The sequence below is a fragment of the Vigna umbellata genome, chromosome 2, assembly GCF_029865625.1.
Source record: "Vigna umbellata cultivar VRB3 chromosome 2, Vumbellata_1.0, whole genome shotgun sequence".
Taxonomy (NCBI): Eukaryota; Viridiplantae; Streptophyta; class Magnoliopsida; order Fabales; family Fabaceae; genus Vigna; species Vigna umbellata.
Window position 1 is genome coordinate 1,173,950 of NC_142166.1, and position 20,788 is coordinate 1,194,737.

The 20,788-nt window shown below is 33.9% G+C and overlaps 1 protein-coding gene across 1 annotated transcript; it reads right to left on the reverse strand.

Annotated features, from left to right (window-relative positions):
* Positions 1-733: 733 nt before the first annotated feature.
* Positions 734-18,148, reverse strand: LOC148203128 (E3 ubiquitin-protein ligase COP1-like). The gene is made up of 13 exons (XM_088105678.1): positions 17,731-18,148; positions 17,101-17,178; positions 11,762-11,917; positions 11,236-11,595; positions 9,815-9,972; positions 9,362-9,427; positions 7,916-7,994; positions 7,076-7,231; positions 6,833-6,931; positions 6,460-6,564; positions 1,700-1,879; positions 1,281-1,391; positions 734-1,212 (listed from the first exon to the last, which is right to left on the reverse strand). Exons 1-13 carry the CDS (start codon positions 18,037-18,039, stop codon positions 1,042-1,044), a joined length of 2,028 nt encoding a protein of 675 aa, XP_087961804.1. The 5' UTR covers positions 18,040-18,148; the 3' UTR covers positions 734-1,041.
* Between the last annotated feature and the right edge of the window lie 2,640 nt (positions 18,149-20,788).

Sequence of the window (20,788 nt, forward strand, 5' to 3'; positions counted from 1 at the left end):
GAAGATATGATAACAAGAGATAAATACATGCCCGTACTTTGTCCTCTACACAGTTTATATTCCGAAAGGTACTTTTTGCATTCTTGGGAGAGTATATGTCAATAGTTAACGGTCAAAATTGGATGAAATTATTAACTATTAAAATTAGATGAGGCTATAATCAGATAATAAAAGCTTTGAAATGTAAAGTGTACATCATTGTATGAATGAACAACTTGTCCTTATTTCCCCTGAAGTTAGCAATAATTGACAACCTAGTAGCCACTTAGTAAAAACCAACTATCACAATTGTATTAAAACAATCTCTTTCCAAGCTTCATTCCATAAAAAAAAAAATCCAATCACATCTATTTCCCACGGAAACACAAAGGAGGAAGTGAGAACCAAAAAGCACATCATGTGCTTACCAAAAAATGACAATATAACGAGAAGTCTCGTGTTGTTCTCCAAGGACCTTAACTTTATGTACCAACCAAAGGACAATTTTAAAATTAAATTAAGTTCACTTTCATAATCAATTGGAAAACTCAAATTTAACAAAATTAAACTGTAAAATAATTTTAGAAGACTTTATTGATTCTTCTCATAATCTTATATTTATAAAAATAAATTAATACAAAAATACATGATAAATAAGATATCTCTATACACAATATAATCATGATAAATAAGTAATCCTAAACACAATATAATCATGATAAATAAAATAACTCTTGACACTTAACAAACACAATAGTAATAAATTATTATGAATTTAAAAATTTCAATCATATATATCATGCGCTTTGCCAATATTATTACTATCACATGCCAAAGTTTATCTTTTAGTATCCGGGGGATTTGTTAGTACAAAATTTTAATACATTTGAGGTCCTCAATTGGTAAATTAATGATAGGTCCCTCAATTGGTTTATTGATACAGGTTCAGATGTTGCATTAAGATCCTAAAACCTGCAATATACATTTGAATATTATGTACAATTAACAAATGATATAGGAAAAGATAATACCAAATCCACATTCTATTCATTTTGCTCATGATCAAGCTGCAAGCACCAACACTTTAATGGTGCCTTGACTGTTGGCAGTTAAAATAGTTGGTCGATCACTCTTCCAACATACAGCACTAATAAAGTATGATCCTGTCTCATCTTCGGCATCATCCATATCAGGGGACCCAAACCTATGCCAAGTCAAAGGTTTTGAGATTTCCTGCAAAGCCCCAATTGAATAAGTAAAAGGTAAAATACACAAGAAAAAGACAATTTAACACCACAAACCTTGTGGTAGACAAATACTTCATTTGTTTCACTCCCGCATGCAATATATTCACTGCTAACAGTAAGACCAACAAAGTTTTTCTCATTTGCATGGCCTTTGAAAGTGCGAACCTACACAAATTTGAGTGAAAATGAAAAAAAATATATATACATCTATATTACACAATAGGTATCATATTGGTGCAATGATATTGATATACATTTATAGTAGACAATAGGTATGATATTGATATACATGAAATTAGTCTAATATAAACAACTATTAGCTTTTTAGAAGTATGACATGTAACATCAAGAAGCAGAGTGATGACTGTAACATTAAACTAAGTAACAAAAGTTAATATTATCCACAAACTAAATATAAAATGTAAGATAAATTTGAAACAAATCAACCAAATCATTTTGTTCCCGTTACTCACTGCTAAGTTTTCCTTCACATCCCATAATCTTAGTGTACTATCTGTTGATGCAGAAGCAAGCTCATAATTAGACAAAAATTTCACATATGAAACAGCCTTTCTGTGTCCACTGAAAACATGGACTGGCCGACTAATATTTCTCAAATCATAATAATGGATGTGGTGGTCTGCTGATCCAACCTGCAAAAATATACCAAGATGCCTGTATTAGATATATCAAAATTAAAGATGATCAGTCATTAACTAATTTCAGACTGCGATCAAGTTCAAATGATCCATTGAAATTTGATAATAGCAGGCAATTATACTACATGTTTATTGCTAATTATTAGCATGATATTTATAACATTTATCAACAATATTTATATGCTCCCATGCACTGGTACTAAAATCAATATGCATACAAGTAGCCCTTAGTCTAATGTTTTCTATAAGAAAATTTCTATATGCAGAATAAATATGGGCAGACAAGAAACACAATCATGTTGATATCTATTAAGTACAACTAGCACAAACTACTACTACAAAAACAATAAAATTGTGAGAATTATGAAAAAGAAAATGCTAGAGAGATCAAAGATATATAGAAAAATAATTATCAACCTTTAAGGAACCATTACTTCAGAGATATTTAGAAAAGTAATGATCAATCTACACAAAAATTAAAGGTTCTCCCATGAACTTAGCAAAATATCTGTAAGCTAATCATTGGAGCATAAATTTTATTTGACAACTTCCCTCAAATAAAATGATTATCAATCTCTCTTAGTTTAGTTCTCTCATGAAACTACATACAATGTGAATAGCTGTTTGCTTATAATAATACATGCTCATATGACAAATTTCTCAAGATTAGAACTCCTAGAAGAATTGTTTTATCAACACAGGTTCACAGGGAACTAATGTCATCGCCCTATACTCAACTTTAGCACTAGATCAAGCAACCACATTTGGTTTCTTGCTTTTCCACAGAACAATCTTGTCTCCAATGAAAACACGACATCCAGTAATGCATTGTCTATCTATAGATGATCTTGTTCAATCAAGATCATTATACACCGTCACCTAGGTATTTCTCTTATCTTTAAATATCATTCATGTTCTAGTGTGAATTACAACATTTCAATGGTCAAGACATGGAGGCCGCATAAAGGAACTAACCACTCGAACTGCAAAAAGACAACTCAAGTCTAGTAATAGTGTGAAATAAATTTCTCAACAAGTCTATTGTATCTTTTTTGGTTCAAGAAGAGCTCACTTTGTTTTGTCACTCATTTCTGATTTGAATCCATAGGACTATTCAAAGGTCTACAACCAATCATACAAATTCCTTTTAGGATATTGAAGGTGTATTTGCTTTGAGAAACTACAATATCTTCCTTTGCTTGAACTATTTCAATGGCCATAAAGTATTTAAGATATCCAAAATCTTTGATCTAGAAGTGATTTCATAAATGCTTCTTTAGCTGAGAAATTTTTGTAGCAACATTCTTTGTAATGACTATACCATCAACATCTATAATTAAGTTCACTCATTTCTCATAAGAAGTGATGTGATCCCAAGTCATGGATGATCTATGTTACAAGAAGATGAATTTAATACCAAGAGCTCAAGAAAAGAGAAATGAAGAAGTGGAACTTCAAAGTCAATATTAAGACTATGGAGGGAGATTCACAAAAGGAATGCAGAAGAGATTATAAAAAAATATAAAAATATTTCCTCTAATTTTCTTGTAAATAAAAATGTAAAAAATGTGTTCTTTAGAATTTTGAGACATAATTTGGACATTAGGCTGCTTTCAAAAACAAGGACCTTGGTTAAGAAATTATGTGCAACAACCAAACTAAGTCCTAGAATCTTCGTATTTCATGCAAGGACCCTGTTTAGAAAGGTGTGTGCACCAACCAAACAAGTCATAAACTCTTCCTTCTCTAGTTAGCCTATATAAGCATGTATACATCTATATGTAACATAACCCATACTTTGAAATAGAAAGTGTTGAGAATTCTCTCAAACATTGAGTTATGTTTGAGGCATATTCCTCATTTAATGAATCTTCTCTTAAGTTTTCCAGATTCAAGTGATGATTTCCCTAGTGAACTTTTCTTTCTCTTAGAATGTGAGTGTTTCTTCATTCTTATTCTCTTCAATCTTTTATAGTTTGTTGACTCATGTTTTGTTCTATATGTTTTTACATCCTATGTCCACGGCCAAACCAATCCAATCGCATTGAAGGATTCTTAACCATTTCTACTTAATGAATTCGTTGTTCTTGATTTCTAATGCATGGACTCACTTGTTTCTTCACTTCAATAGGTTCAAACAAGTTATAATTCAATTTTAACCAATTAAATGTCATGTTAACCGAATAGATTTGAGTTTCAATGGTTCATAGTTGAGTGAAAGTCGTGTTTGATAGATCCTAACTTCAAAACAGACACAGCAAGAAGTATCATAGTGAAAGATTGGATGATCTATTTTACCATGTATCAACCCAAAAGTTTGTACAATGTGAATGAATTTTCCATACCAAGCATGTGGCCATTGTTGAAGACCACGGAGAGATCAACACAATTTACAAACTAACCCACACTTCTCCTAAGCAACAAACCCAAAAAATTGCTATGTGTAGATTTCCTCCTCTAGATCACCATGAAGAAAAAATTCTTCATACTCAATTGATGGACAGGCCAATGGCAAATAGTGACCACAAAAAAGAGTTTGACCATATACGTATGAGTATCCTTTGGCAAGCAATCTAGCTTTAAGGAGGTCGATTTGACCACTTGACCCAACTTTAATAGCATAAACCCACTTCCATCCAACTATCTTCTTTCTAGTTGGAAGAGGAATAAGCTCCCATGTCTAGTTTTTATCAAGAGTTTGCCTTTCAATAATCATGGCTTGTCACAATCTAGAATGATAAAATGTTTGTGTACATTTTTTGGTTAGTAATAGAGAAAACAAATGAGATGAAGGATAGAAAAGAAGGAGAATCAGTACCTTTTCGAAGAGTGGAGTCAATCAGATAATCATTATCTACAGTGGTGGTACTTTAGAGGGTGGTGAAGGACATGAAGAAGAGGATTTACTAGGTAACATTGGACCAATCTCGTGTATTCCTGCACTAACAAGTGACCAAAGGAAGTAATGATGGTTTAGGTAGAATTGGAGGAGAGGAACCTTGAGAAGTGATTTGATTAGGTTTGCATGAGGTGGAAAAGGCAAATGTTCAACGAATGGGACAAGTCTTGTTGCACAAAACTGGCATCTTGGAATAAAGAAGGAAGGAAAGAAGTATGCTCAAACAATGTTGCATTGCCAAACATGTACCTTCTAGTTTATAGAGAATAACAACAATATCCTCTTTGGAGATGGGAATATCCTGGTAAAACACATTTGATAACATTGTTTTAGGCTTTACACTGATGCAATTTCTTGACCTGTTAGGATTTGGTCCAAAACATGATCACAGTTTGGGTGCATGGAATGGAGGATCATCACGATACAGAACTTATCCAACTTCTTCCCAATCTCTTTCAAAGAATTAACTTCTAAAAAATCTTCAGTTCCTTAGCAAATTATTGAGCTTCAGCAATAAAAGAAGTCACGTCATGCTTGTTTAAGAGATGACAGTTTGAGAATCATTAAGATGTTGAATATCATTTGCAAAATTATTCTTATCCTTCTTCCAAAAGGAGTTACAAGTGTTGAATGCTCTAAGAGTTCCCAATATATTGGATTCTACATATTGCCACAACAAGGTACAAAGCTGAAAGTCAGTTTTCATCCACTACTCAACTTTGTCTAATGGTATTTTACTATCATCTTCTTCCAAATTATTATGGAAACCTTTGACAAGAAACCAAAGTTCAACAAATGCAGACCAAGATAGGTTATCTTTGTCATTAAACTTTGCTGAAGTAATGGTTGGTAACCCAAACTAGGAGTGGGCAATCCCAAAGGCAATTTCAGATCAGAAACAGGGAATGAATGGGCAAAAAGGGAAACCCTCATGGTATCCAAGAGAGCCTGAACTCCAGAGGAAAAAAAATAGGGTGGTAAAGGGAAATAAAGAGTTCAGTGTAGCACAAGTGGCGGTGCGACATCATTCCAGTAATGCAAGGCAACAAGGGGACAGCATGCCCGTAGATTAGCTACACAAGAAAGTTATCATGAGCAGAATCTGCCTCCTAGACTGCCTTGGTTCTCTTTTGCTCAAAAAGAGGTGCTCTAGATCTGGTGCTTGCTGGAGAAAACTGTGGTAGCTAGTGACAGAAGGCAGTGAACTACAAGCTAACCAGATGTTTGTCATAGAGAAATGGTGACACTAGCTGGTGGCAGACAGTGATGGACTCACGTTACAATGATAGAAAAGACGGGATTAACCCACCCTTATACCAAATTGAGAGAAAAATTTGGAAAATGCTTACGAGAGATTGTTTCATCTCTTGGCAAAGTTATTCATTTAAAGGAACCCTTATATTAAAGATATACAAAATAATAATGATCCAACTACACATAGGTCAAATAGGTAATACAATGCATAAGTTAACATATTTAACATGGTTAAATAATTATGACAGAAATATCATTAATTATAATAAAGTAAATATAAAGTATATTGCTTTGTGATGACAAACGTCACAAGTTCACAGCAGAATAATAGATAGAAGATAGTATGAACTGGATCAAATCTAAAATGAACTAAATCTAGATACTTGTTTCTATACTTTAAAACTGAATGAAAGGTACATACTGCAATATAATTGCCAGATCCCGGATTGTACTTGACACAACATATGTTTGCTTTCATGTCTATATTTAGAACACTAGCTTCCTGATTTGTGCACCAAACTTTGACCTGCTTGAAAAGACACATATTAAAATAGACACCATGGTATCTGATTATTCAATCACTTTCAATCATACAACAGATACCATGCCAATACCAATTAAATTCGAGTAAGCAAAGTGCAAAAAAGTGGGAAAACTTTTAAAATCTGTAAAAGGCGAAGTTTAAATTAATATGTCACAAACATATTAAGTATGTTTCATTACAAAAATATTGGAAATTACAGAAGCAATCCAGGGAAATAGCCATCAAAACTACCAAATAAATGTTTGAGTACCTTGCAGTCATCACTACCAGATACAAGCATAGAGGGATCTGTTCTTGAAAAATCAACACTCCATGCTCGCTTTTCATGCTCTTCATATTCCATTAAACTCTGCAACAGGAAAAATAATAGCCATGGGTAAATATTCTGTAGAACATTTCGACAAGCATATAACAATCAAAAACGATATTAATGAATTAAGACAACAAAACAGCTGATACAAGAATAAACTGACCATGTGTATTCAACAATTACCTTCCGAGTGGTTACATCCCAAACAGTCACAATTCCTTCATAATCACTGCTAGCTATTTGGTTCTTCGCATATTTATTCCAACTCAAGCAACTAAGTTTTGAACGTGTAGACATCTCCACAACTGGACAATGAGCATCTGTGGGTTCATTCACAACCTGGAAAGCAATAACATAGGGAAAGGTTATTTTGTATTCATAATCTATTATTATTTGTTTAAGAAATATTTAAAGGGTGAACCCTTACACTAGGTTCAAAAATCCTACAGAAAGCGTGCCTTATGCTTTGTTTAAATACACAACCCCTCAAGCATCATATTATACATAGTGCACAAATTTCTCATTTTGGTTGTGTAGGTGCACTTAGTTATACTAGAACACAAATTTAACGAAAAAAAGACCATAAATCAAATAATTCCAATTTTCCAAGGAGATGCTTCTACTTTAAATGAAGTATGTGAAATTCTTTAATTCTTTCCGATTTTATGATATACTTCATATGTCCCATGAAGGGTTACTAATATGTTCTGTCAAATATCAAGAGGAGAATAAAGGTTTTGCTGAGAACAAGGTTTTGTAGTTGAATTAAAGACAAATCGGTCAAATTTAAAGACATTGTCTATGTAATAATATCAGTGAAAATTTCATCGTCATAAGTCATAAGAGGAAAATGTTTTATTCCAAGTAAACTATGAAGGGACCCCACTACCACCTAAGAATAGATGAAACATTAATTAACAGATTCTATAAAAACACATTTTACAAAAGTGCTAACATTAACAATGAAAAGAGAATAAATAAAAAACTATATTTAAATTCGAAGTAATAGGGGATCCATCTTACAGCAGAAAAGTCAAAAACTTTAATGCGCCGAGAAACTCCCGCAGTAGCAAACAAATCATCATCACGGTCAAACTCTATGCTGCAACATACATGTTAAATCCACGCATTCAGAAAATATATTTATAAGAAAATTTGAGTACTCAAATATATGTATAAATGTAATATGGCCACTTTATTCAATGAATACAGTTTATTCTGCCTAACTTTATACATATAAAGTCCTACTTGTCTGTTAGAGTGCCTAGTATTATTATCTCAACGTGAACTATCTCCAGCATAAAATGTGAACCAGTATGAACAGCAAGTTTAGTACCAGCATGACAACACTATCACGATATAGTACTCAGCCAATCACAACCCCATATTTTATAACCAATATGATAACAAAGGCCTTATACACTAAACTTTACATCAAAAAACTTGAAAAAACTGCCTATGATAACCATATCTGAGAATTCCAATCTAGGAACATAACAATAATGAGAATAAAATTTTTATTAAAAGTCATTGCGTAAACTGTTCCAGTAACAACTGTGACCAGACAGGTAGACACCACAGTTCATCAATGGAATAATTTCCAGTAAATTCACAAGTAGTAGGAGGGATATTGGGTTACTGATTATCAAAGGATTTTGCAGAGTCCAGATTTATGTATTGAGAAACCACTCGGCTATCTACTATACATTCTAAAAGGAATTATTGGTATCAGAGGACATCATGACAAAAGTTCTTCCATGGGTAAAGTTAAAAATACTGTTTAGACGTAGTTGGCATTACAAGAGCTTAAAGAATTCAAGCAAAGGTAAAGAATTATAACATACACCTTGAATTACCACCACTATTTCTTACAGATAATTCTTTGCATTTTTCTATTAGTTGTTAGAGATATTTCTCTTTGTATTTTTCTGTTAAGTGTGTCTTTTAGTTTGTTGTGTTTATTAAATGGATGGTGTAATCAGTTACAACTAACTCTTCCCAAAGGCTATTCTCTAGTCCTTATATATAGGTCTTCATATCGTTCTCTCGTCTATCATAATTTCCTTCTACATTTCATCCACTAATGACTTTTCTTATAATTTGTGGATGCTTACTGTAGATTTACTAGGATTTTTCTTTTAAAACGCATATCAGACGCCTAGTCCATTTTCAACAGTTTCGATCATGGTTAAACTTCAGTTTAATACTAAAACTAAAGTCGGCAAATGGACAGGGATGATGAATTTCATCCTTTTCACGATTATCTTACTTCTATTAGCATTAATCAAAGAATCATATATCCTCATACACATCATCATAATGCTACTATTAAAGGAAAGCACCACCGTAGTCTGGAAATGATAGGTTGGAACTGAACAAAAAGATTTATTAGGTTTTTTTTTAAAATAAAGGCAGCACAAATAAAAAATATCAAAACGCAAGTGTTCTATAAACAATTTCAAAATTCACCTGGACACTATATTTGCTGAATGAAATATATCCCCATGTCTTAGTTCTGCAATGACTCTCAATCGACTGTTTCAAATGAAGCAAAATGGTTAGAGATAACTGTATATAGCTAACTAAATATAGTAGTAATTGATATTAAGCCCAGAATTTTTTGTTAAGAACCCCATTGGAAAGGTAGAAATGAAAGAACGATTTATTTAGTGGCCAGAACTGAATAAAGCAAGGAGACCTTCCTTAGTTAATACAAGATACAATTTCCTACATGACTGCTTTCTTCCTCACGAAGCAGTGCCTGGCTACAAAATCAAGGCCATCTAATTGAACCTACTCGAATAATCTAACAGAAATCTTAACTGTTCCTAACCAATTTGACTCTCTTTCACTCTCAATGCAAAGTACCCTTTGACCCTCAAGTCCTAAAAACTGGATATTTGAATAAACTGATAACTATACCTGTAGCGTGTGAAAGTTGTCAAGACTGACTGAAAATCTTCAAGACCAGCACTATAACCTTCTCGACTTATGAGACTCATTTCCCTTTCTTGTTGGCTATGGGGCTTATCAGCTGCATGTCGTCGCTTTTGTAGGTAACACTCTTGTAGATCATTAAACTAGACCACAAGGAAGGGAATAAAAAAGGAAAGGATTCAGGGAGGAAAAAGTAAACCAAGTTTATGGTTGCAAATTCAGAGATAAAAATAAAATAATAAAAAAAAAAGGTATATGCTAAAACTCTTTACAAAATTCATGACCAAAGTCACATGACAATAATAAAGAAACTACTTTTCTAAGCTAGCTAAGTTTTTAAAGGTATTTCGTTTCTATGACTGATAAGACATTCATTTTAATTGAGATTGATTATAAATTTGTATCTCGAGAAATTGTATCATGATACATTGATATTTGTGTCTGTCTTAATTAGTTAATTCTAGTTATGGTCTCAAAAACAAAGCCTGCAAGGGTATTGAATTAGAGATAATTTGCTTAATGCATTACTAGCACTATTACATAAATATAACGTCTTTAGGTCAACGAGAGTTTCATAACATATGTGGCTGTCAATGTGCGTACAGCACAATCATGATACAGTTGAATCTTAAAGCATGACTCATAGATCTATATCTTATTGTCATCAATTTTATTTTTCTGTAAAATGATAAGTATCCTTTAAATCTGTTTCCTTGCTAAACTCCTCAATGTATACTACTTACACCACTTAGATCATTTCTTATTTTTCTTTGCCTTTGTTGTCCAGACACATAGTTCACAGGAGCTCCATATTGATATTTGCTAACCATCTTTTTGCATACAACCCATCCCTATTCAATATCTACCCAATATACAGCTTTTAGAATTTAAAAAAACAAGATTTCTACCTTTTATCATGTCAACTAACTCTTTTAGCCTTCGCGCATCCTAAATTTGTAGCTGTCTTTTTAAGTTCTGTAGAACCAAACAACCTGGGAGCTAAGTCTAAGTCTCTCCTAATATGTGCTATAGCCACATTAATTCAGAAGCTAGTGGCAACATAAATGATCATAAATTAAATATAAAAAATGAAGAGTCTAAGCTCAACTTGTGTTGATCAAGCAGAAAATTTCAACATTATTGTTCGTACATTTGAATGGGACATGTTTATGAAAAAGTGCAGAACTACTTCTTCTGGAATAAATGATTCCCAAAAATTACAATTTTTAAAAAAAATTCGATGTTAAGATTTAAATCTTTTTCCAAAATTATAATTGCTTTTACCCGTCATGAAAATAAACTTATTCTGAGGCAAGAAGCTTTTAATAAAATATCTGAAACCAATTGACATAGAAATAAAAATAGAAATGTAAAATTCTAGGCATGGAATATTAAACTAAGAAAACCTGTGTATGGACCCTCTTTTTTCTAACTAGGGCAAGACCCGATTGATTTATATGTGGTGAATCTGATCCAGTGACGGCATCCCTTCTCTGAACTCCATGCCCGTGAGAGTTAATTTGGGACTTTCCATCATTTTTCTTAGTATGGCTGCCTGACGACAGCCCTCCTCGACGAAGATTTAGCGGACTAGATATAAGGCCACTGCTGCTTTTGTCCAGTGACGAATGCCACGATTTTCTTCCACCGGAATCATCAAGCATTTGCAATTTTACAGAGTACCTGTCTCGTGCTCGATACAAATCCATTCTATGTTTCTCTACAGAATTAATGTCCTCTTTTATAAATTGGAGATCAGTTTGAACCTAAAAGTGAAAATTTCAAACACCAATTGTAGCAATAAGCAGAGATAAATGTAACAGAAATCAGTAGTGCTATAAAGACCAACTAGTGCAAACAGAAGAAAGAAAAATTGAAAATATTAGCAACTAAGCAATAATTTAGGGTAGAGAGAGATTGCAGCCAGCACACCTCCTTCAACTCATCAACTTTTTGCTTGCGTAAGCAATGTAGGAAATCTAACAATATTTGCATATTTCTCTCTGCTTCTTCTTGCTCCATTTTTCTTTTCTTTTCAGCAAGAAGTGACAAAAGAGTGTCTAGCTCTTTAATTGTCACATCACAACCCTGTATTAAAAACATAAAAAACAGAAAAAGGAATCACAGACAAGATAAAGCACCAACGATATCCACAGTTTCATGTGAAACAGAAATATATAATAATCTAGTGATCTTCAATATTCTAAATTGTATGAGCTCCAAACAAAAAACGATATACAGCTGGTTCCACAACTTAAATAAAATCCATTACAAAATTATATTCAACAATAAAATGACATGAGTTAAAAACAAATATTACATTCCTTGATCTAGCCTAGTGACATACAATAAAAAATGCAAGAAATATATAGAGTAAAGAATGTCAAAAACCAATTTCAGACCAAAAGTTGTTAGCCCTGTTCAAATTATGGCTGTTATAGTATTGTACAGCAAACATAAAGCTGTTTCTGGGAGTACCTATCTATAGATTAAGGAACACAGGTTGTAACCTTCCTCTTTGAGCTGTACTTGTACACGTTCTTTTATAGATATACATGTACATCAGCGGAGAATACACACAAATTTTTCATCATTTCAAGTTAGTATCAAGAGCCCTGTCACCAGACCACCTCTTGTTCACTTTCTCCGGCAATCAGCTATTGTCGTTTTGTCTAATAAAGTCATGGTTAGGTGTGCCTTGAGGAGTGTGAGCCAACCTCAATGGTAGCCTGACCAAAAGCTCTTTGACATGTTGATTACCACAGCCCCTCACCAAACGTGTGTGTCCCAAGGGTCGCCTTCACCACTCCAGCACCGGAATCACACCATATCACCGTTGTTCATTTCATCAACATCATCTAGGTAGGTTTCTTCCCTTATCCTCCTAGTTCATTGCACACAACTCTCTCCCCTTATAGACAGGGTTTCTTCCCCTCATGGCGAGGTTTTCCCCCTCTCTCCTCAAATTTGTCTATGGGTATTGTCTTTGGAATGCCCACTAGTTTTTCTCCACTATTACCGCGACAAAGCTCAATTACAAAAGCTATTCATCTTAGTCCACATTCATGGAGTCATGGTTCCTTGATCAAGGATATAGTGACCATTTGGTAAAGGAAGTTTATGTTGTTCCAAATGAAGAAAAATCTAAAAGGTAAATAATCGATTTCTAATTACATGTTGCTTTATGACAGTCAGATGATCAGAATGTCTCAGAAATTCATAGATCCTTTAAGACATGTTCATTTTGGAAAAAAATGTGCCGGATATTTCTAGTAATAAACATTCAACATCTCTCTGATGCAACTCAAAGAGTAGTCTCTCTCACATAGACCAATCACGATATGATCTCCCATGTAGCAAAGGCACTAGCAATAGAAGAAGAATTATCGAGATTTGTTGTGGCTAATTTATTGAAGAATGTCAACAAAAAATGTGATAAGTTATACATGGTCTTAATTCTAAGAATTCTATGCTCAGATTTTGATCATGTACATGACCAAATTTCAATTGGTGATCAAATTCTTTCAATGAACAACTTAGTCACTAAACTTCTTTGGGTGCCTACCTTGTTGACAAATGAAAATTCAATTGAAGTTATTTACACATCAACAATGGTATCACAAGAAAGTGGAGGAGGTCAATGCAACCGAGTAGGACATAGTGACTAGAGTGGTCATGCTCAATGTAGATACTGCAAAAGAATGGGTCATACCCAAGAGAGTTGGTACTCCTCGAATGGTTTTCTGACAAGGACTACCAAGAGTAATTAAAACATGTCTTTTTTCTCATCCTCTGTAGAAGCTCCTATGTCCATTCAACATGTTCTCCCTTTTCCAACCTTTAGTCCTCTATAGATTCCAACTTTAATTCAAACCAATCTAACATTGCCCCGTGACCTTTCCTTACATACCAATGCAAGACACAACTCCTCCCACTCTTCCAAAAGTCTCGCATAATACAAATCCTCCTCCAACACCTTCTCCCACCATGGATCCTTCTCCATCAACTCTCACATGACTCCACTTCAAATTGGTCTATTACTCTTAAGGAAAGGTATTTGATCTACTCATAATCCATATCCTATTTATAATTTGTTGGGTTATCATCACTCGTCTCCATTGTATTCTTCTTTTGCTTTTTCTTTGTTTGTCCCCATTGTTCTAAAATTATTCATGAGACACTTAATCATCCTAGATGATGACAAGCTACGATTGATGAAAAGCAAGCTCCTACAAAAAAGTGGCCCGTAAGAGATTGTTCCTCTTCCATTTGGAAAGAAGACTGTTAGAAATCTCACATCGACTAGAAATAATACTAATTTATGATATATAAGTGGATGCAAACCTCATCTTACAAGTCGGTTTTGTGGGGTTGATTTAGGCTTAAAGTCCACTTTTTAACATGGTATAAGAGCTACTAGACATGCCACCATGCATGACGGAAAAGGAACAAATCCAGAAAACAAGCGACCTCGACTCTCTAAATTGCTACCATGTTGTTCCACCCGCTATCAAGCCATTATCGGACCACCCATTAATGTTTAATCTCACACTCGAGATGTATATACCTTGACGTAAGGGGGGTGTTGGAAATCCCACATCGACTAGAGATAAGACTAATCTATAATATATAAGTGGGTGCAAACCTCACCTTAGAAGCCAGTTTTGTGAGGTTGAGTCAGGCTTCAAGTCCACTTCTTAACAAAGACTATTGGTCGTAAATAGGTCTATGCTAATAAAGTTGGACCTAATGGTGAAATAAATTGCCTTAAAGTTCAATTGGTGACAAAAGGATATATACAAATTTATGGACCTGACTACAATGACAATTCTATTGGTGAAAAACAAGCTCCTACAAGCATTGGCACGTAAGAGCTTGTTCCTCTTCCATTTGGAAAGAATACTATTGATTGTAAATAGGTCTATGCTATTAAACTTGGACCTAAGGGTGAAATAAATTGTCTTAAAGTTCGATTGGTGGCCAAAGGATATATACAAAATTTATGGACCTGACTACAATGACAATTCTTTCTCATGGCCAAAATCAACATTGTTAGATGTTTTCTTGCAATGGCTATTATTGTCATTGGACACTTCCCCAACTTGATATTAAACTTTATGACATTAAACTTTATGGTGATCTTGAGGAGAAAACTTACATGGAGAAATCTCCTAGATTTGTTGCTCGATAAAAGTCCGGTGTTGTGATTCCACTAAGCAATAACCCCAAGCTTAATTTGGTAAATTAAGTTATATTATGGAGGCTTTCGGATTGAAGCAAAGTGAGAGAAATCATTCAATTTTCTATTTCCATACTTCTCCTAGGAAGTTTGTTTATATATTAGTCCATGTTGATACCACTAGGACCTCTCTAACCAAAGGAGCATTTAATTAGCCATTTTCAGACTAAAGATCTTGGTTTTTGAAATACCTTTTGGGTACCAAAGTTAGTCAATCATAGGAAAGTGTTATCATTTCACCAAGAAAATATGCTCTTGACATTATATAGGTTAGTGAATTGCAAGCTTATTGATAGTCCCACGGATCCAAATCAAAAGTTGATAGGGACCAAGTTGAAACTTTTCCAGATCCAAAAAGATATAAGAGGTTGGTGAGAAAACTCATTTATCACAATATTACAAGACCTGACATTTCTTATGTCGTGGGAGTTGTTTATCAATTCATGCAGAATCCTCACATTGATCATTGGAATGTTGTAATTCACATTTTCAAATACACCAAAAAGGCTCTATGACAAGGTGTTAGGAGATGGAGTGTTTACGAGAGAAGGAATAAAACATTAAATGCCTAACTACCTTAACTGCTATTGCCTTAGCAGTTAAGAGGAGCAGGGTTATTGGTTGTATAAATAGCAAATAAACAATGGTAGTTGTTTTGTTGATTGTTTGATTGTAGTTCTAACAGGATTTGTCATCCTGAAGGGGGAGGTTAGGCTCTTTGTATTTTCCTAGACATTGGATTCTTACTATGATAATACAAGAGGTTATTCATTCTTTCTGTCTTGTTGATCTGGGGTGTTAGAGAGAGTTTTACCTGGGTTTCTTGATAGGAAACTTAACAATTTGGTCTGACCTGTCAGATCCCAAATTGGGCGCAAGAACGAGTTATGGAGAGAACGACGAAGGGAAGACTGGAGGGGTTGGAGATTACAATGGAAGGAGTGAAGGTTGAGTCTGCCGCCGTACGATAGGACCTGCAATAATTAATGCGGATGTTGGGGGCACAGACTAACAACCACGACGGAGACTCCGATGGGAGTCAAACGTCCGTGAATGATAATTCCCTAAGGCACGATGAGGAGAATGGAGGAAGAGGGAGCGGCGATCATCAGGGGGTGAAAAATAATTGGAGGAAGAGGGTGGACTTACCCACGTTCGAAGGGCTAGAACCTCACAGTTGGATCAATCGGGCTGAACGATTTTTCGATATCCAGGTGGCGGAGGAAGATAAGGTGGAACTCGCGTACATCAGCATGGAGGGCAGCACGACCAGCCAAACAAATAGAGATTGATTGTCATTTAGTATTGGATTTATCAGCCACGACCAGCCTCCATACATTTTCACTATGTTCCTGAGAAGGCCTAAAATTAAATTTATATGTTTCAACCATGGTGCATACAATTAATATGCTTTAGCTTGAGGGAGAGTTTTAAAAGTATGACTCCTCTGCAGCTTACATAAAGTTGTTTTTGGGATGTACTTGTACTCAGCTTTGTATACATACATACATACATATACATACATACATACATACATATATATATATATATATATATATATATATATATATATACACACAAACACAAACACGTATATACATCAGCTGAGAATACATAATCACTGATTTTTCATCACTTTAAGTAGCACAGATAGTTTTGGCATTGGGGTTCCTTAAACAAGGTCTACAGTTCAATCCCTAGCTTGGACACAAAGTTAAGGTACTACAGTACTACTTTACCTCAAAAACTGTGACCCACTACGAGGGAGACTACACCTCCTGGTTATACCAAAAAGGAATAAAACCCGCTCCAGTTATAATATAATCCTCTTCCATCTGCTCTACTATTATTAGATGGTCCAATTATAGAAACATCTACAGACATTCTTCTACGCTTATATTCATAATTTAACAGAACACAAAAAGTAAGATGAACAGACTAAGATACAACAAAAACCTCTTACTATTGCACAAGTAACATGTTCACCAATGGACAAATTCTAATCAAGAAAAAGAGTGAAAGCACAACTAACCTTTTGCAATGCCTGCCGGAAATGTTCCACAGGTGAAGCAGTTTTTGATATTTGACGCGCAGAAGTCTTCTTCAGTAGCTACAATGAGGTACATAAACCGTTCAACAATGAGCTGCATTTCCAATATATTTGGAAGATAAAAGTCACACTCAAAAAACTACGACGTTTCAGTCAGCAACATTGCAAGTGTCAATAATTAATTACAAGCGCCAAAAGAAATATCAAAATACTCCAGACAGCTTCACTCGCAACACACATTTTGCTGAAAACTTAACGATTCTTCTCTTAAACACGGGGTTTAAGAAAACTCGCAAGCGAAAATCAATTCAAGTTTCGGTGCAAAAGCAACGGAACTATAGAGGAGGTGATGAACGAATCACACGCTAAAAGTTTTAGTAAGCAACATTACAAGGAGAAATTAGTAATTACAAGCACTACAAGAGCAAACAGAAAGATCTAGGGACTCGAACCAGCATTTTTCGCCACACACATTACTCACAAAAATAAAATAAAAGTAAAAATAAAAAACTAAACGATTCTTCACTTTCCGGAAACTCGCAAGTGAAAACGAACATTGCATAATGAAACGTAAGTATATTCTATAGAGAAGAGGATAAAAAGGAAGCGAACCCTGTCGAGTAAAATGTTAGGGAACAAGTTGGTGTTGGTGAGGTAGTGGCCGCAGCAAGGGCAATCGTTCTTGTTGCGGAGGTGAGTGATGATGCACATGTAACAGAAGCTGTGGCCGCACGCGGTAAGGAACGCGTCCTTGATGATCTGCATGCAAATCGGACAGAGAAATTCCCTGTCCGGCTCCGACGTGGAGGCCGGGAACGTGTCACCAGATGCGGCGGCGGATGCGCCTGTGTCGGCGGCGGCTCTGGAAGCCTCCGGTTTGACGACGGCGGGGACGAGAGGCCCCGCGGAGAGCTCTTCCATGAGGTTAGTTACCTTTTTTTATCGCAGAGTTGAGGTTGAGAACCTGTGATGGTTGTTTTGGTTCGGCTTTGGGATTTTGGAGAGAGTGAAAGAGAGAGAGAGAGAGAGAGAGAGAGAGAGAGAGAGAGAGAGAGAGAGAGAGAGAGAGAGAGAGAGAGAAAGCGTGTGGGTGTGATGGCTTGCTCTTGAGATTTGAGGGAGAGAGGGAGGGAGTGGGGCCCACAGTTGTAGTGATGTGAGGGTGAGAGAACTCCACGTGACGGATACGCTAGCACCATGATGTTGCAAGCCACGTCACAGAATGCCAACCTCCAGTACGAATATAAATAAAGCAGAAAATAAAAACATAATGAATATCAACGTCTATTTAGTGGTGGATGATACATGAACATTCATTTTTTAAATTATTTTATTAAACAGTTTAGGATTGTAGAAAGATAGAAAGGCTGAACGTATAAATATTTTTCTTTTTTATTGTAAGACATGCCCAATAAATAGAAATTTATAGATCTGAGTTGATTATATATGAAGAAAATTATTATTTATAATATTCTATTTTTCTTGAGCAGCCTCTCATTGTACACAAAATTAAATATCTTTTGTCTCAATTTTATAACTGTCTGATAAATTTCATTAATAATATGTATACAAAAATCAGCACAGTAGATTAAAAGTTGTGCGATTAATTTTCGAATTTATTTTATTTATCCGTTGAGTTTCATGTTTCTGCTAGACTGTAATCTCGTTTTCCTACAAGATCACACGAAACGGAAGCGGCATATTCGTTATGTTTGGAAGATATAATGGTTATGCATAAAAAGGATAGCTGTGAGTTTAAGAAAAACAAAATCTGTGATTTTTACAAATTTAAAATTTATTTAAAAAAAAAATTGCGTAACTTATTGTAACACACTTAAAAAAAAATAGCATCTCTTTATGTTCAATACTTTTTTATCCAAATTAACATTATTTATGACTTTTTCGAATCAACTTTCTAGTCTATTTTGATACTTTTCACATTTTACAATTTGTTAGTAGAGGAGAAACTATATTTAATTGACTATTTTTTGAATTTTTGATAATAATAAATATTAGTGTAATTAAATAAGATAAAAAAAGTAATAAAATAATTATAATTTTCAAAAATCATATATCACTATGAACTATGAACTTTTGAGAATGAAAATAATTATTTTTTATAGTAAATATCATTTTAACTTCCTTAAAAAGTATCTCTCTTATATTTATTTTTTATTGTGTATTTACCTTTTAATATCGGAATTGACTAAAGTATTTGAAAAAAGAAGTGAAAATTTAGCAAAAAAAATATCTATCACATTAAAAATATAATATTGTTTTAACCATATATGTCAGTGTTAGATAGTTATAATGAATTTGGAAAGTTGACGGGAGATAGCGGTAGCAGTTAGTAGTATTAATGCATAAAGGTTTGTACAACAAAACAATGAAAGGTCGGACTCACCTTTTGTAAAACATCCTTCCATTAATTGAGGGTAGGTACGTATGATGATATTTTGTGGATTGGTTTAGACCAAAAATTGTATATACATCTTTCACTTGTATAATAATAAATAAATAAAACAATGTTGTGTATTTTACGTGATAATGAGTTAAATTTTTAATACGTTCATGATATAAAATTAAAACTTATACTATTTTTAAGTGGATATTTTAAAAGCTAATAAATTCTAAGTATATGATAAATTGATTGTGTAAATATTTTTCACCTTAGATTAATTTATTCTAATTAGAACTAAAGAAGAAAAGGTTACATTTGTTAATATCTTTTTTTTTTCAGCCTCTGTAGGTAGACTTTTCCAACTCATCGATGTCGATATAGATATTTTGTTTTATTAAGTAGAGGTTGACATACATCTTCTTTTTTGAGAAAATATGATCATGATAAATAAAAATAAAAGTTTAAATAAGTTATAAATATCTAATATATTAAAGTGTTCATGTCATTGATTTTGTAAATCTTTTATATTTTTGTTCAAAATATTTGTTGTCTATTTTTTCAAATAAAGAGACCTATTACATTATATAATATTTTTCTTATGTATTTGTTCGTTATTTTTTTAATATTTAGATTAAGAAAAAAAATGACATTTTTGTAATGTTTATATTGGATTTTAATTATGATTTTTACTAAGTTTGTAGTGTGATGTTATCTCAACTCGTTTTTTTATGTAATATTACAATTTCTTTTCAATGTTTTTGTTTTTAGTTATAAGCTCTCACTTACCTGCTTAAGAAGAACTAATAAGATTGTGGGGGTGATATCCTTCCTTTGATGCTTGGCTCTGGAGAGGAAAGAACTCGGATAAGACTTCAAAGTGAAATGGTAGTGTAATTTTTCTAGTCCTCCATGCAATTAATATATTTAGCATTGAGCACCAACTCCTTTTCGTTAGGTGCTAGCATTACATAGGTCAAACCTGGAAACTCAATATCCAATACTAAGAGGTAGAACCCCAGCATCAAAGACAATTATGCTCGAAAAAATGTAGCATTGAGTGGCTTAAACACTTAGCGACACATATGCTGATGTGGCAAGTTTGTTATATTTCTTCTAGTTGCTTGAAGGAAACCAAATCTTTAGTTGTTAAAGACACGAAAATACATCTTTGGAGAGCTTGGAGGTTTGTTAGGACTTGTGGGAACAATCTCTTCTTCCTCTTTGTATCTTCATTTTCTTCCATCTTCCATTTTATAAGCTTGAGCTCTT